Source organism: Pseudophryne corroboree, chromosome 3 (assembly GCF_028390025.1).
Source record: "Pseudophryne corroboree isolate aPseCor3 chromosome 3, aPseCor3.hap2, whole genome shotgun sequence".
Classification (NCBI taxonomy): domain Eukaryota; kingdom Metazoa; phylum Chordata; class Amphibia; order Anura; family Myobatrachidae; genus Pseudophryne; species Pseudophryne corroboree.
In genome coordinates, this window is record NC_086446.1 from 171,060,929 (window position 1) to 171,077,893 (window position 16,965).

Genomic DNA, 16,965 nt, shown 5'->3' on the forward strand with positions numbered 1-16,965 from the left:
TAATGGCAGGAAATCTCTTCCGTCAAACCACACAATCACAAAATCATTCTATGCTCGCCACGAGAACACACCAAGACACTGACTGGGGTAGAAACCACAGAGCAGAGTGCGGCAGGATGGGGGTGATAACTTTGCTGAAGAGTGATGAGTTCTGAAGAACTCTTGTTTCGCACAAGCCAGCCATTTAAAGGTTTAGTCTAGTGCCAAGTTTGTAGAGTGCCATTAACAGAGGGCAGGCAGTGCAGTCAGTCGCTCAGTGGTCCCACACACTGGGGGCCTCCACACAGCGTGGTGGGCACAATGGTGTATGTGTACAGGGGTTTCTGTGTGGCATAATGTGAACTGGGGGAAATACAGTGTGTTTAACACATTTGTGGTGCTGGGAGTATATCTACAGTATACTTTTTAAAGTTTTTAATAGCATCACTAGTATCACACCTACCAACTGTCTCACTTTCAGCTGGACAGTCCCATTTTTCAGGGACTGTCTCATCTGTGTGCCTCAGTATCAGGGGAGGGGTTGGGCGAGCTAGGAGGGAGCAGGAGCATTTAGTCTCACTGCTGCATACCAAAGAAGCGAGTGAACAGATGCAGTGTCGGACTGAAGCATGTAGGGCCCACCGGGGAAATGCAATGGTATGGGCCTATGTTAGTGGTGTGGCCAGTCTGCAGAGGAGGTGTGGCCTGCCACCTCATTGGTTTGACTAACCATTAAAGAGTGCATGGGCTGGGCCCCTTCATAAATATATACACTAAATTTAGCTGCTGCATGCATGATAATGTACCAGATTAATAACAGATTAATAACAGCAATGCACTGTAGAAAATACACCATAGTCCAGTATAAGGTAACATGTGTATAATGTATAATTCAAGTGCACAGTCTGGATTCTGATCCTTAGAGCAGGAGGTGGGCCCCATGTAGTGGGGCCCACCGGTGGTTTCCCCTGTACCCCTGTGGGCCAGTCCAAGCCTGAATAGATGCCAAGCTCATGCACACAGCATATGTTCACAGTGCAGGCATGCCCATATAGAGTAATGAAAATATGGGGGGCGCAAAGAGGCCAAGCCTCCTTCCCTTGAGGGCATGCTCCCTTTTATGGCATTCTCACGCTATTGACACTTGGGGTCCATAAATACAGAGCCGGCCATAGCTATAGGCAAACTAGGCAATTGCCTAGGGCATTTGATATGCCCAGGGGCATCAGCAGCTTCTGCTGATTAAAATGATATGCGGCATGCCTATATTCTGTGTGTAGCATTTCATATGCAGATACAGCCACAGTCTCACACAGTATAAAGGCATGCTGTATATCATTTTAATCAGCAGGAGCTGCTTGTGCATCCTAGCCACATAACAATGCAAATAAGATGCATTTTCATTAAAAAATTTGCCCGACGTTAGCACTGAGGCAAGATTTATGAGGACACATCTGTATCCAAGCAGAGGTCACAGTGTTAGCGGCAGTGTGAGTGCTGTGTGCATGTGAGTGGGTTGGTTGTGCAGTAGTGTTCGGAATATGTGTAAGGAGCATTATGTGTGTCATATAAAAATGCATTAATAATGTGCAACATATGTATAAGGGGCACTATGTGTGTCATTATGTGTATAAGGGCATTAATAATGTGTGGCATACAGTATGTGTAACAGGGTACTACTGTATGTGTCATTATGTGTATAGGGGCACTAACAATGTGCAGCAAATGTGTAGGGGGCACTATGTGTGTCATTGTGTGTATTAGGGCATTAATAATGTGCGGCATATGTGTAAGGGACATTATGTGTAAAAGGGTATTAATAAAGGTTGTCATAATGTGTAAGCACATTATGTTTAGAAGGACATTAATAATGCGTCTCATATGTGTTAGGGGCATTACTGTGTGGAATTATGTGTTTAAGGTGCTCTTCTATGTGGTGTTGCGTATAGAAAGGGCACTACTGTATCGTCTAATGTGAATAAAGAGCAATAGGGTGTAGTGTAATGTGAATAAGGAGCAATTCAGTGTAATGTAATGTGAATAAGGGGCTCTACTGTGAGGAGTAACGTTTATAAGGTAAAGTGATACTACTGTGGGATGTAATATAAATTATGGAAACTATCGCATGATCAAATGTGAATAAAGTGTAGTACTGTGTGGGGTATTTGGAATTGGGGTTACTATTGTGTGGCCATGCCCCTTGCCAGCAAAAACACACCCCTTTTTGGGCTGTGCGCCAAATGTGCGAACTGTTCCTATTTAAAATATAGGGGGTACAAACACCAAAATAAGGACTGCTATGGCTGAGGGGTGATGGTTCTGGGAAAGAAGTGCAAGGTCAGGGGCAGAACCAGCAGTGGTGCTAGGGGGCACCAGCCAAAATCTTGCCTAGGGCATCATATTGGTTAGGGCCGGCTCTGCATAAATACAATTTAAAAATACAAGTTAGTTGTCCATGGGCTCCCACAAACCTTAATCTGGCCCTGACCATTAACATTATTAGGGAACATTTACAAAAAAAATTGCAGCAAAGCAAATAGATTGTGCTGTCCTTCAGCAACCTGCATGTGTTCATTATCTCAGCTGCACTAGAAAGGGAATAGGAAAAATGCTATTGCTTTCTAACAGCGCCAGCTTTTTGTCTTTAAGCATTTTTTCTCCTTATAAACTGGTTGTATTGTATAAAAAAGAACTCATATTAGTATCATAATTATAAAAGAAACCAACTACTTACTAAGGGGCCTATTTATCACCAACTGCATCCAGGATGCGGATGACAGGTAATAAAATCGGCTCAACTCGCACTGTGATAATTGATTACATCGCAGGGATGTATCAATTATCGCATGCAGGAACAGAGCTTGCAGTCAAGCTCTGTTCCTGCGATGCCTCTTTGCAGCATCATCGGGGCATTTTTCGTAAAAAATACCCCGATGTCCTGCTGCGCATGCGCCGCCCCCACGGACACCGCCACTACCACCGCCGCCCGGTCAACCCCCCTCCCCGTCATGACCACCCCCGCGCACCGTGGACCCCCCCAGCAGGATAATATACTCACCTGTCCAGGGAGCTGGTCCGCGCTGCTTCAGGAGGCTGCTGGGCGCCGGGTCCTTCTCCTGCGCTGTGACCCCCGGTGCTGTAAAGTGCGCTGTCGTTTTGCAGCATCACTTTACTGCACCGGGGTCACCGGAGCAGCGGACACCGGCTCCCTGGACAGGTGAGTATGTTTTGTTTTGTTTTGTTTTTTTTACGTTTTATTTTTACACTCTGATAGGCTTGTGTGTCCATCGAACACACATAGCTGATCACTCGAGCCTGGCTTTCTCTGCCAGGGGCAGAGAAAGCTGGGCAAAAGGGTGCAGATCGCAGTGCTGCCCTGTGATCTCGCCAGCCTGAGCTGGTGAGATTATCACAGGGCACACTGCGGTATTTTTGCAAATTTTTTTTTTTTGTAAATCTGGTCAGATCGCATTTGTTATTATAAGTATGGAGAATGCGATGTGGCTTACTAAAAAAAAGTGAATTAAAGGGTTTGGAGCAGTTTTTCATGAAAACTGCTCCAAATGCCCTTTAATACATTCAGGTGACACTAATAAAATAATGGGGGTAATTCCAAGTTGATCGCAGCAGGAATTCTGTTAGCAGTTGGGCAAAACCATGGCCCTCATTCCGAGTTGTTCGCTCGCAAGCTGCTTTTAGCAGCTTTGCACACGCTAAGCCGCCGCCTACTGGGAGTGAATCTTAGCTTCTCAAAATTCGAATGAAAGGTTCTCAAAATTGCAAAAAGACTTCTCTGTGCAGTTTCTGAGTAGCTCGAGACTTACTTTGCCAGTGCGATCAGTTCAGTGCTTATCGTTCCTGGTTTGACGTCACAAACACACCCAGCGTTCGCCCAGACACTCCCCCGTTTCTCCAGCCACTCCCGCGTTTTTCCCAGAAACGGTAGCGTTTTTTCACACACTCCCATAAAACGGCCAGTTTCCGCCAGAAACACCCACTTCCTGTCAATCACATTACGAACACCAGACCGAAGAAAAAACGTCGTAATGCCGTGAGTAAAATACCTAACTGCATAGCAAATTTACTTGGCGCAGTCGCACTGCGGACATTGCGCATGCGCATTAGCGACTAATCGCTCCGTTGCAGAAAAAAAATAACGAGCGAACAACTCGGAATGACCCCCCATGTGCACTGCAGGGGAGGCAGATTTAACATGTGCAGAGAGAGATAGATTTGGGTGGGGTGTGTTCAATCTGCAATCCAAATTGCAGTGTAAAAATAAAGCAGCCAGTATTTACCCTGCACAGAAACAAAATAACCCACCCAAATCTAACTCTCTCTGCAAATGTTATATCTGCCCCCCTGCATTGCACATGGTTTTGCCCAAATGCTAAAAAAATTCCTGCTGCGATCAACTTGGAATTACCCCCAATGTGAAAAGGGTGTGAAAACACCCTTTTTCACAATATTTTAGTAAAAATAATGTTAATAAATAGGCCCCTAAATACTTACTACAACCCCATGAAGTAAAAGAAAAGATTGTTTCAATGTACTGTTACAATAAGTGCAAGAGCTCACTCTGAGGTTGGGACACATTATACGCTTTCACATTATAAAAAGCGGGTCCGACCGGGGACTTGTACACGGGTCCTTCCCAGGTGCAACCCACTTGAGACCCCTTTCAGACTGACGGCACCGACCCAGCATATTGCCAGGTTGGTGATGTCAGCGGTGATGTGTGCGGGAGTGGCGTCTGGAGATTAGATCATCTCCAAGTGCCGCCAGTCCCTATTATGCCGCCTCTCCCTATTGAGGGAACGGGTCCCGGATCGCATCGACCCTGCAACCCGTTCACACTACACTTTAACCCGGGAATAACCCTTTTAGTCAACCTGGGAAACTGCAACATACCCCTTACATACCGCATTTCAACCCGCGTCGCCCCCGCATCATGCCGGGGAATTTGTGCAATGCGAAAGGGGTATTAGTTGCTTGCGAACTGGGTGTTCCTGAAGGGGCAACTATAGCAGGGGCTTAGCTGTGAATTCCCTCATATAGAAAATGACTGCATTTTGCAGCAGGAGGCGGGCCCATATGATGCAAATTATAGTGAATTGAGTCTACAAGGTTCCACCCACTTCACGGCACAAGTGGATGGGTTATGGGCCATGGCAGAGTTCCAGAATTTAGGTGAGTATGACATTAGTATTTCAACAGTCAAAGGCCTCACCAGGTTAATTTTGGAGACACTTTGGAAAGAGGAAACAGCTTCCATAGGGCTGGTGTTGTGGAGGAAGCCACACTGCTAGATATTAACAATTTAAATATGGAATATGTTTTCCACTAAAAATGTCCCTGTTTTCAATATTAACCAAATATAACTTACAATTTATTTTGTTTAGTATAATGCTTGAATTTAACAGCCTCCACTTGCAAGTTAACCTCACTGCAGTAGAATATTTACAATTGCATTAAAGGCATGTTCGGCAAATATGTTATGAATTGAATTGTTGCGAAAAACCGTGTCTCTAAACAATATCATGCATAAATGCACCTGCAAAGCAAAATGTCCCTAGAACATATTTTCATATATTGGCAACCACGCCATTGCAGGAAATGACTTCCAGCTGCAGCTCCAGCCCTTACCACCAGCCAGCTCTACAGCAAGATTCAGAGACAGTAATGCATCATGGTGCTGTACATATTGTACTCATTGTAATATAAGCATATAATCCAACTGCTAATCCCCATAAACACCTTTTATAAGATCACTGATAAGTTTAATCAACTTGTTTCCATGACCCAAGGATCCATTACATCCAAAATATTCACTTTAGCCTTGCAGACTTTTATATCATAGCTACACTAATCTCCAGATAAGGCCTAGCCTTCAAATAGATTACCCCGGAAATTTGTGTCCTTTGCAATAAAAATTCTTTCTGCTGAGAATGACATATCTTTTCTGTGTTTTAAGAAATGTTTTGCATCTGTTTAGTTACCCAGACTTTTTTTTAACCTGTTTACACCATTCCCCTGGTATATTGTTATGTGTTTTGTTCTTTATTTTAGTTTGTGTTCAAAAGTTTCTAAAGGAGTCTGTATTGTCTGTGAACACTAAAGAAAGTATCTATTTGAAACATAGAAAGCGGAAGCGGATTTCCCACAATGCAACCTGGGCACCCGCCTAGGGCCCAGCTGGTCTTAAGGGGCTCCATACAGATATCCTGGTCATGCATACATTCCCAGAGGTTCATTGCATGACTACCGCATGACATCGCACGGACCCGCCCACAGTTCCAGAGTCCCACTGTCTGCAGTGCATACTTGCCTACTATAAATTTCTCCTCTCCGGGAGAAGCCCGGAGAGGAGACGCTGCAGGAGACTTCGGGGGGTGGGGCTTGGCTGTGACATCATCAAGCCCCCCCCCCATGACGCAATTTGCGACATTTTAACCCTTACCCCACCCCACGGACCTGCGAATACGGGAGATTATCTCTCCATCCTGCCCGCATCACTAGGGTGTGAGCAGGATGCCGGGGACCTGCCTACTCTTCCGGGGGTGCGGGGGGCTACCCCAAAAAAACGGGAGCCTCCCGCAGCTTCCGGGAAAGTAGGCAAGATTGCTGCATTGTGCATCCTTGGGCCTGCCGCTCAGCCCCAGCACAGTAGCAGCTGCTACTGTCAGCACCCAGCAGTGAGGAGCGAACAGACAGAGGCAAAGTCAAACTGACAGCAAGTCATTCACTGGCTGAGTCAGGAATCTGGATCCGGATGACAGTCACAGACTCACAGTGGAGAAGGCAGGTACTGTGTAAACAACAAACAATATATGTTATTACTTACCGGTAAGTAAGTTGCTACATAGTGAATGAATTATGTAGGATTCTTTTATGGTAGGTGGGGAATGGACAGGACTGCATTATATTAAAAATATATTAATCTATACAAACATTGTTTTTTCAGTATTAGCATTTTTTTTTCATGTCAGTTACTTGTAATATACTTGTAATATAAGCAGTCTGTCAACTCCCCGACTACCATAAAAAATAAATCCTATAATGTAATCCTATAAATCCTTTGTAGTGTAATTACAAAGAAAAAAAATGTCTGCCTGTATGCTTATACCGACATCCACCAATTGAATGGTAACTTAATTGGGTACCCTGGCACCCCGGTAATGTCACTGTTATATTAGCCAGGCACCCAGTGCGTGCAGTGTGAAAATGCAAATGAAAGCCCTGTGCCAGGTAGTCCAGGAGAGATGAGCCCACTATTGTCTGTGGTGATAACTCATCACCATCGTTACATGTCGTCCCACTAAGCTGTGCACAGTCACACACATTACTGTGCATGTACCCTTACCAGAGGCGTCAGAATGGGAAGGGGGGCAGCATGCCCTCCCCAAACATGTCAGAGGCACAGGCGTGGGAAGGGGGAGCGGTTACCCCTAGATCACAGCCAGCTCTTCACATTCACAGACTCAGAGGCATTACATGGAGGAGGCAGGGATGTCCCAGCAGGCTCAGCATAGCCACGCCTCCTCCCAGTAATGCATCTGTGGGAGCCGGCTAGGACAGGACACGGGGTAGCACGCTGCAGTGCCAGAGTTTTAAAGTCAGATTCTCTGCGGGGATCTGGGGGGTAAGCGCTCCCGGCATGGGGTGGGGTGGAGGGGGGCACCAAAATATATTTATATCTACAACCCCCCCAACCACAACACATTATGATGCCAGTGCCTCCACTGCAGATGCTACCTCGCAGCGACCCTCTGCAGATGCCACCTTGCAGCGACCTTCTAATTGATTTCTTTATAGTACTAAGAGGGAAAACCTTAGGGTTAATATTAGAATTAGAGTTAGTTTAGGGGTTTGGCTTAGGGTATTATGGATATGGTATTAAGGTTGATGTAGCTGATTTGATTAGGGTATTAGGGTTAGGTTAGGGTATTAGGGATAGGGTATAAGGGTTGGTGTAGGGTTTAGCGGTTTGGATGAACATCGCGACCATCAGTCGCAGTGCTGTTTACCAGGCCAAGGAAACTGTGTCTGGGATGCAGTCCTTGGCCTCACCATTCCTGGAACGTCCCCATTCCAGCAACGCTGTCTGCCCCTGCCTCCATCCCTCCCCCCAAATGCCTCTATCTGTCAATCAGGCAGAAGTATTTGCAATGCAATCGCAGGACCCATTCTGCACATGCGTAGGAGGGGTCCTGCGCATGCGCAGTTTCCCGATAATCAGGAAACTGCAGGTTGGATCGCATGAGTGATCCAACCTAAGTCAGGCTCAATGTTGTTAAGCTTTTTTTTTTGATAGGATGAGAAATGTTTGGACACACAAAATGGTTTCATCTACTGTATGTGGGCAGTCAGTTTACTGTAAATGGGACACAGGTGTTAAAGTCTACAAGCAAAAGACCTAGGGCCTGATTCCGATTTGTACGCAGTGCTGATGTGTACACAACTGAGCATTTATCGCCTGCAATCAGGAACAAAAATATAGTGCTATGGATTGTTTGAGGAAGGGGGGGCCCCAAACTGGTATCTTGCCTAGGGCCCCTTGAGCTCTAAATCCGGGTTCTGATAGAAAAGTATACTTATGCTTATTTATTTTAGTCTACAGAAAAATGTATGGAGTGTTTGTGTGTATAGTATTTATGCATTTCTAGAAAATGTGCACCTTTAATATCTCCTAGGTATCAGTCTATATTATGTTACTATTGCCTCGTTTGGCAGTTGGCTGATTGGCTATTATGGGGTGTATTAAATTATTTTTGGAAACTGCCGTCTTGTCAGAAAGACATCAGTTTCCGACAGGTTTAGGTCGGAAGGGGTCCCGACCTATTCAATATGACTCCTTTTTCCGACAAGTTGGAAGCCTGTCGGAATGCACACGTGCTGCCGATCCATGTGTATTGTCGGACGCTTAGCCAAACTCGTCAGGTTTTAGCCCCGTTTCCGACAATGCCAATCAGACTTTAAAAAAGTCAGATTGCTATTATCAGGTCTGGCACTGTATTGGGCCCATCATTGTCAATATTGTCTGTCCCAGTCTTGTAATTTTTCATGCTTTAAGCTGCATAAATGGAGTCATTACTGACAAATAAAATGAAAAGAAAAGAAAGAAAAGTAACACATAAAGCTGTTTCTCTGCTACTCTGAATAATGGTGCTGGCCTATGGTTATACAGTATTTATTGTTATTCATCATTTTGTAGCAGATCCTGGCAGTAAAATAGCCATAATAGGTTGCTAATCCCCCATATTTTGTGCTATATATTAGGAGGAGATCCGGTCTGAAGATCGACACTGTCTAGGTCGACAATATTTAGGTCGACCACTATAGGTCGACAGTCACTAGGTCGACAGGGTTGGAAGGTCGACAGGGTTTCTAGGTCGACATGTCAAAAGGTTGACATGAGTTTTTTAATTTTTTTTTCTTTTTTTGAACTTTTTCATACTTAACGATCCATGTGGACTATGATTGCAACGATAATCTGTGCCGAGCGAAGTGGTAGCAGAAGCGAGGCACCTTGCCCGAAGCATGGCAAGCGAAGCGAGCCATGCAATGGGACACGGTGCACTAATTGGGGTTCCCGGTCAATCTACGAAGAAACCGACACCCAAAAAAGCCAAAAAAACGTATGTCGACCTTTTGACCTGTCGACCTAGCACATGTCGACCTAGAAACCCTGTCAACCTTCCAACCCTGTCGACCTTTAGTGGTCAACCTAAACATTGTTGACCTAGACAGTGTCGATCTAATGATCCACACCCATTAGGAGTATTGTTAGTGTTCTTACCTTTCAGAGAGGCTACATGCGACAGAGCTTGGGCATAGCTGGCACTGTTTAAGAGAGCTCCAGGCAAACAGGATGGAAAGAATGAGGTTGCTGTAGCCACTGTTCTGTCATGGGATAAACACCTATGTGTGACACGGAAAGAAAATAGGTTGGCTGTCACATGTAGAGCCCTGATATGAGTAAAGGAGCATTGCTCAAGAAAGGCACATTCACTATTTTAATTAGGTTTTATAAAGTCTAATTTCCCCTAAAGAATTTCCATATTCCCCATGTTTACAGATATATATTTCAGAGCAATAAACTGTGTGTAGATATCCGGGGCAATATGTGATAGCCTGCAAAGTAGTTTTGCCTTGTAAATTATTGCTGTTTAAAAACTACGCGCAATTTCTTGTCCTTTATATTGAATATTTAAAGGGGTTACTAACACAAGCCATAGGCCAATAAAAATAAATCATACATTATGAAAGAGCGGGCCACAAGAGCCTTATTACTAGCAATTTAATCCCCTTACCTCTGTTGTACATCCAGGTTTTCCTTTTTACCCCTGGCAGGTTCTCCTGTAGAAGGGGAACTAAGGTTTCTGGTGGGAGATGTCACCTCAGCTGCACTTTCTTTGGATCCATCCTGCTCAAAACTGCCCCTCTCAGTTTTTCTCCACTTCGCCCGGCGATTCTGGAACCAGACCTGCAGGGAAGACAGAGGAGAGCAATGTAATCTACTAATTATACACATTTCATCTCTCTTGCTGTGATGCATGATACCAGGGTAACTGCATGTGGTGCAAGCATAGCATTGTTATTGTATAAGACACAGGATACAGTTTTGGTCACTTCACCGTAGCGTAGGACACAGAACAACCGGAAAGGGTTCAGAGGCTTGTAGCTTTAATCAGTAAAGGTCATTATGTGAATGACTGATCCAAGATCAGGAAGGTATGTTTCTCCTTGTGAGGATACTTGACACCTGTCACTTTGAAGGTTTTAGTTTACCTCCCACTGGATCAACACAATTAGAATATTTGCTAAGGTGAACTAAATGAAAAAGTGTCTTATTAAAATGTACTAACTATATAACATGTCAACTATGCATAGGACACTAAAGTACTACATTGTTTTTGGATGTACTGTGCAATGCAAAACGAATTAGAGATATAGAAAGACTTGGAACATACTACAATTATTGATTCAGAAGTATATTTCTGTATCTGAAAAAGAAGATGTATATCTGTTTAATTTATAAGTAGTATATGAATATATAATGGCTGATACAGAGTACAATATGAAGAGTAGTGCATCTTGCATGAAATCACATTGCACATACCCAGATAAGGACACGGTCATGCAATTGCAAACACATGCAGGATGGCAACCAGGCTTATATACATCTGACTCAGCCGTACATCTTGCAGGTGGTATGCACTAACAATGAAGAGGATTGCCAGAAACCAGCTTGCAATTGTCTGATTGCCATTGATGGTGATAGGTGCTTTCATACGTATATTATATGGACATATATTATGTGTTTTTGCTAAAAAGATTTTTACAAGTTTTATTGATACTCAATAAAGAATGCAAGCCAATCAAATGGGTGTTTGTGACATACAGTATATCGCTTAATATAAGTGAATTTGCTGTTGATGTAGAGCAGTGTTTTTCAACCACTGTGCCGTGGCACACTAATGTGCCCTGACAGTCTCCAGGTGTGCCACCATAGAAGCAAAGCCAGGCCCGTCAGTGTTTTGCCGCTACTGAGGCCCTGGAACGATTAATACTGGTGGGTTTAGTGGTTGCAGAGCCAGTTCTAATTTTGGGCCCGGGCAGTGTTGGGCTCTTCTGGCTTTCTCAGATCTGGCTCAGGCATTACCTATGGAGAAGCTGCGACATGACATCCTAGGACACGCAACTGCACCATGCATCACAATTATATTTGAATGTGCCTTGGCAATATTTAAATCTTGTTCAGTGTGCCGCAAGTTGTAAAACTTTGAAAATCTCTGATGTAGAGCCACAATTCATGATGTGCATGGCCCAGAGTATGGGCGTGAATACACCTTTATTGCATGCTTTTGTTGAGGAAATTACACCCATTTTGTGACCAAGGGGTAAGTATACTAATCAGAGCTTTTCAATGCAGCAATGTCTTTAAAGGATACGGCCACTGTTTTTAAAGGGTCAATAGTATTAAATACAAAATTCTTAAATCCAGCAGCAAAACCACCAAAGACAGTGCGGTTTTGAAAAGTGGCACTTACTAAATTTATCTAAAACTGTACGTTAGCCCTCTATTTATTTATCTGAGAAACATTTGTAACACACCAAAACACTGGAAAATGACATAAAACAGTGAGTTCTGAAATAGGTTTAGTTGAAGAACAATCTATATGGTAACAAGGGACCTTGGTGGTCATTCCAAGTTGATCGCTAGCTGCATTTGTTTGCAGCGCAGCGATCAGGCTAAAAAATGGCAGTTCTGCGCATGCGTATATGGCGCAATGCGTAAGCGCGACGTATGGGCACAACGAACGATGTAGTTTTGCACAGGGTCTAGCGATGCATTTCAGTCGCACTGACGGCCGCAGAGTGAGTGACATCAAGTGGGCGTTTCTGGGTGGCAACTGACCGTTTTCAGGGAGTGTGCGGAAAAATGCAGGCGTGCCAGGAAAAATGCAGGCATGGCTGGGCGAACGCTGGGCGGGTTTGTGACGTCAAATCCGGAACTGAATAGTCTGAAGTGATCGCAAGCGCTGAGTAGATTTTAAGCTACTCTGAAACGACACAAAAAATTTTTGTAGCCACTCTGCGATACAACCGTTCGCACTTCTGCTAAGCTAAAATACACTCCCAGTGGGCGGCGGCATGGCGTTTGCACGGCTGCTAAAACTAGCTAGCAAGCGATCAACTTGGAATGACCCCCCTTATTCAGTAAGGATTACAATTTCTGCTAAAAAGCAGTTGCTGCGATCAAATAGTTGCCGCCCAGAAATAGAGAAAAAAATGGCCATTACAGAAATTGCGAATTCATTGCAATATGTGGGCTGATCGCAAAACCATACGCTATTCCCAGAACATCGAAGACTTTTCCTATCTGCGCCAGGCAAGGTCATCCGCAATTCTTGTGACACAAGAGTCTGGAAGTGGTCATCATTGACATCAGGGGCCCTCCTTAAAAATGCCTGGGCACACTTGCGTTTTTTCAGACACACCCAGAAAATGGCAGCTTTCTGCCCAGAAACGCTGGCTCAAACAGAGGCTACATTGCGATCACTATGTGTACACAATTTCTGTATCTTTTTACTCACACGTGTACAGTGCAAATGCTGCGCATGCGCAGTCATTCGATAATCGGCTGGATTGCGATTTGCAAATTGTGCAATCCTTACTGAATGAGGTCTAAGGGTTTCAAAAACTGCAATAATATCTTCTGCCCATTAAAATGAAATCCTGTGATAGAAAACAGTAAGAGTTTGTAAAAGTGCAACATATTTTGTGAGTACTGCCAAAACTCAACTGAGCAGGTAACCACAAATGCTGAATCAAGTTAACACCTATGAAGTTGGCTTTAAACAGTGATAGTTGAGTGGTAGAAAGAAAATTTATGTATGAAAACAAATGGAAAAGAAAACATTTTTTTTACTTGATCTTATGCACGTAACACAACAACGTATATATAACGTAAACAAATGAAGGCGTTTGTAGCTGCATTCACATTAACTCACAGATGGGTGTCCGCCATGTGTATGTGGCTCAGTCTAAATAGGCCCAAAATGTACTTCAGGCATCCATAGATTTTATACCAGTAAACATATACTTTATAAAAGTCAACTAGAACAAATTCAATTTCAATTAATTAAAGCACGGCATCTATCAGTGAGTGATATGACTACCAAATTGATATCCCTAGAGAATTAATAGTAATATTGGATTTCCATTTTACCAGGATTACTGCCTTTAGCAGCGCTATTAAGGTATTTAACCACTTGCCTGGCATGGTTGCATCAGATGTGACCACACCAGGCTGGATGAATCTGATGCGACCAGTCAGAAAGCCTACTCAGAGAAACCTGCCAGCCCTTCTGCACTTGCTGTAGCTCTGCCCCCAGTGTATCCCGGTCACTGCTGGCTACACCCGGTGGCAACCCTCCCTCCTTCCTTCCCTCTGTCTCGATCACTGTATGCATCAGTGAATCTAAGCAGCCGCAGCTCTGCCCTTCCTGCCGTCTCCTACCTCTGTTCTGATCACTGCAGCCAACAGTGATTGGGCAAACAGCCCAGCGTCACCCCCATGTCTCCATCACTGTGGCCAGCAGTGACCGGCCAGCCCAGCATCACAACCCCCTCTCACCCCACATCTCTCCCCCCATTATCATTCGTAATAGTAGCAATGTTTATCGATGTTCTGTGATACCCGATGTTGACCGATCTTTGAAAAACAGTTATTTTCTAATATTTAAAAAAATATTTTTTTTATTTACTAATAAAATCATTGTGGAGAAGTTTAAATGTTCTTCACCTAATTCATACATTAAAAAAAAAATAATAATTTTCGAAGCGGTTTTTGGAAAAACAATTTGCCAGTTAAGTGGATAAGCAAGGATTTTTTTTTTTGTGTAAGTTATCACAGGGCCTGGGTATTGATTCAAATGCCAGAAAGTAGGGTCAGTGGGAACCTCCTTACCCATAATGTATTTGGAAGGGATATACTATAAGATTTGGAAAGGGATACAAGATGCAATTTGGGGCAAAAGTCACACAGGAGATAGTGGTTCTCATGTGCCCCGTGTGCTAAATATCATAATGTACAGAGGCTACACCAGGAAGGACGAATCTGTAATATAGTGGGCTGAAGTCCTCACAGCCCCTCCATGGGTTTCCTGTCCCTTCAAACAAAGGGCCTTTTTCAGGTTACAGTTACAGTAGTTACAGTAGCAGTTGGCCAAAACCATGTTGCACTGCAGGTGGAGCAGATATAACATGTGCAGAGAGAGTTAGATTTGGGTGAGGTGTGTACAATCTGCAATCTAAATTGCAGTGTAGAAATTAAGCAGCCAGTATTTACCCTGCATAGAAACAATATAACCCACCCAAATCTAACTCTCTCTGCACATGTTACATTGGCCCCACCTGTAGTGCAACATGGTTTTTCCCAATTTCTAACTTTTTTTGGTTTGCTAACAAATCTGAAGAAAAAAAAACAATATCCAGAATTAAGGTTTGCATATCTCAGAACCACTGTTTAAGGACGTGGATGGAAGTGTCTGCAGCAGGTATAAAATCCTAGGGAGAATGTTCATTTTTACAGTGTTCATCCTACCCAACCAAGAAAAGTTTTTAATGCACCAACCCTGAAGCTCATTCCATAGTGTTTGAAGTAAAGGCCTAAAATTATCCACAAATAGCTGAGAGAGGTCTCAGTTGAGAATGACTCCAAGATACTTCAGGCTGGAGTCATGCCAGGAAAAAGAAAATAACTGCTTAAGCATATCTACATAATGAGACAGAGCCATCAGGTTCACAGCAATAGATTTAGAAAAGTTTTCCTGAAAATTAGATAAGGAGCCAAATTTCCAAAACTCATTCAGCAAATTAGGGACTGAGATGGCCAGGTTTGACAGAACCCCCAAAGGTTATCTGCAAACAGCGCTAGCTTCAGAGGCGGAACTACCGCCAGTGCAGCCAGTGCGTTGCACTGGGTCCCGCCACTGTCCAGGGGCCCAAAGCATGTAATGAGTCAAACTGACTCATTACATGCCGCTGTGTGCTGCGGGAAACCGCTGCCCGCAGCACACAGCCACCCGCAGGACACAGGAGTCGGAGAGGAGTGCAGCGGTCACGGGCACGGGGGTAAGGAGGAGGAGGGAGGTGGAGGAGGGAGCCGCAGCAGCGCTTTGCTACTGGTTGAGGCGCTACTGCTGCTGTCCCTCTGCTTCACTATAGGCTGTCTTCCGAGAACAGCCTATAGTGAAGCAGAGAGATAGCAGCAGCAGCGCCTCCACCAATAACACTGCGCTGCTGCGGCTCCCTCCTCCACCTCCCTCCTCCTCCTTCTCTCCTGCCCGGGAATCGTGATCAGAAGCTGCACCGAGGAGCCTGAGCCTGCGGAGAGGGTAAGTATAATTCTGTCTATCTGTCTGTCTTTCCATGTGCAAAAAGGGGGACTGTCTGCCGCAATGTGTAAAAAAGGGGAATCTGCCTGCCGCAATGTGTAAAAAGGGTGAATCTGCCTGCCGCAATGTGTAAAAAGGGGGAATCTGCCTGACGTAATGTGTAAAAAGGGGGAATCTGTCTGCCGTAATGTGTAAAAAGGGGACACTGTCTGCCGCAATGTGTAAAAAGGGGGAATCTGCCTGCCGTAATGTGTAACAAGGGCACGCTGTCTGCCGTTATGTGTAAAAAGGGCACGCTGTCTGCCGCTATGTGTAAAAAGGGGACGCTGTCTGCCGCAATGTGTAAAAAGGGGGAATCTGCCTGCCGTAATGTGTAACAAGGGCACGCTGTCTGCCGTTATGTGTAAAAAGGGCACGCTGTCTGCCGCTATGTGTAAAAAAGGGCACGCTGTCTGCTGTAATGTGTAAAAAGTGGACGCTGTCTGCCCGTTATGTGTAAAAAGGGGGATGCTGTCTGCTGTAATGTGTAAAAAGGGGACGCTGTCTGCTGTAATGTGTAAAAAGAGGAATCTGTCCGCCGTAAGGTGTAAAAGGGTCTCTACCTGGTGTAGTGGTGCTACTGTGCGGCGTAATTTTAATAATGGAGACTACTGTGCACCGTTTTATGAATTGGTATTATTTTGTGGCCACACCCCTTCCCCACGAAGCCACACCACTATGTATTTTTGCGCGCACCTACGCCGCCCACTGCCCCTGTTTTGCATGCAGGGGTGGGGCTCCGATGCCGTTTCTTGCACACAGTGCTCAAATGTCTAGTTACGGCACTGTTGCTAGGTATCCATTTCCCTGGCTCTGAGCAGGTCCCCCTCACCAGATCCTCTCCAGGGGTGAGGGGTGGACTGGGATGGGATGGGGGGGTGGGGGGGGGGTGGCAAAGCATTTTGTCGCACCTGGGCCCACCGCTCGCTAGTTCCGCCACTGGCTAGCTTGTATTTTACCCCATTGATCATTAGTCCAGCAACATCAGGGTTAGATCTACTAGTACAAGAAAGAGCTTCCATACACAGGATGAAAATGAGAA

At 44.7% G+C, this 16,965-nt stretch overlaps 1 protein-coding gene across 1 annotated transcript in view; it reads right to left on the minus strand.

Annotated features, from left to right (window-relative positions):
* DRGX (dorsal root ganglia homeobox) overlaps positions 1 to 16,965 on the minus strand; it is an 83,624-nt gene that overhangs the window by 29,019 nt on the left and 37,640 nt on the right. Inside the window, exons 5-6 of the mRNA XM_063958601.1 lie at positions 10,293 to 10,465; positions 9,779 to 9,900 (exon numbers count right to left, since the gene is read on the minus strand). Coding sequence (XP_063814671.1) covers positions 9,779 to 9,900; positions 10,293 to 10,465 — 295 coding nt within the window. The remainder of the gene's footprint in view (positions 1 to 9,778; positions 9,901 to 10,292; positions 10,466 to 16,965) is intronic.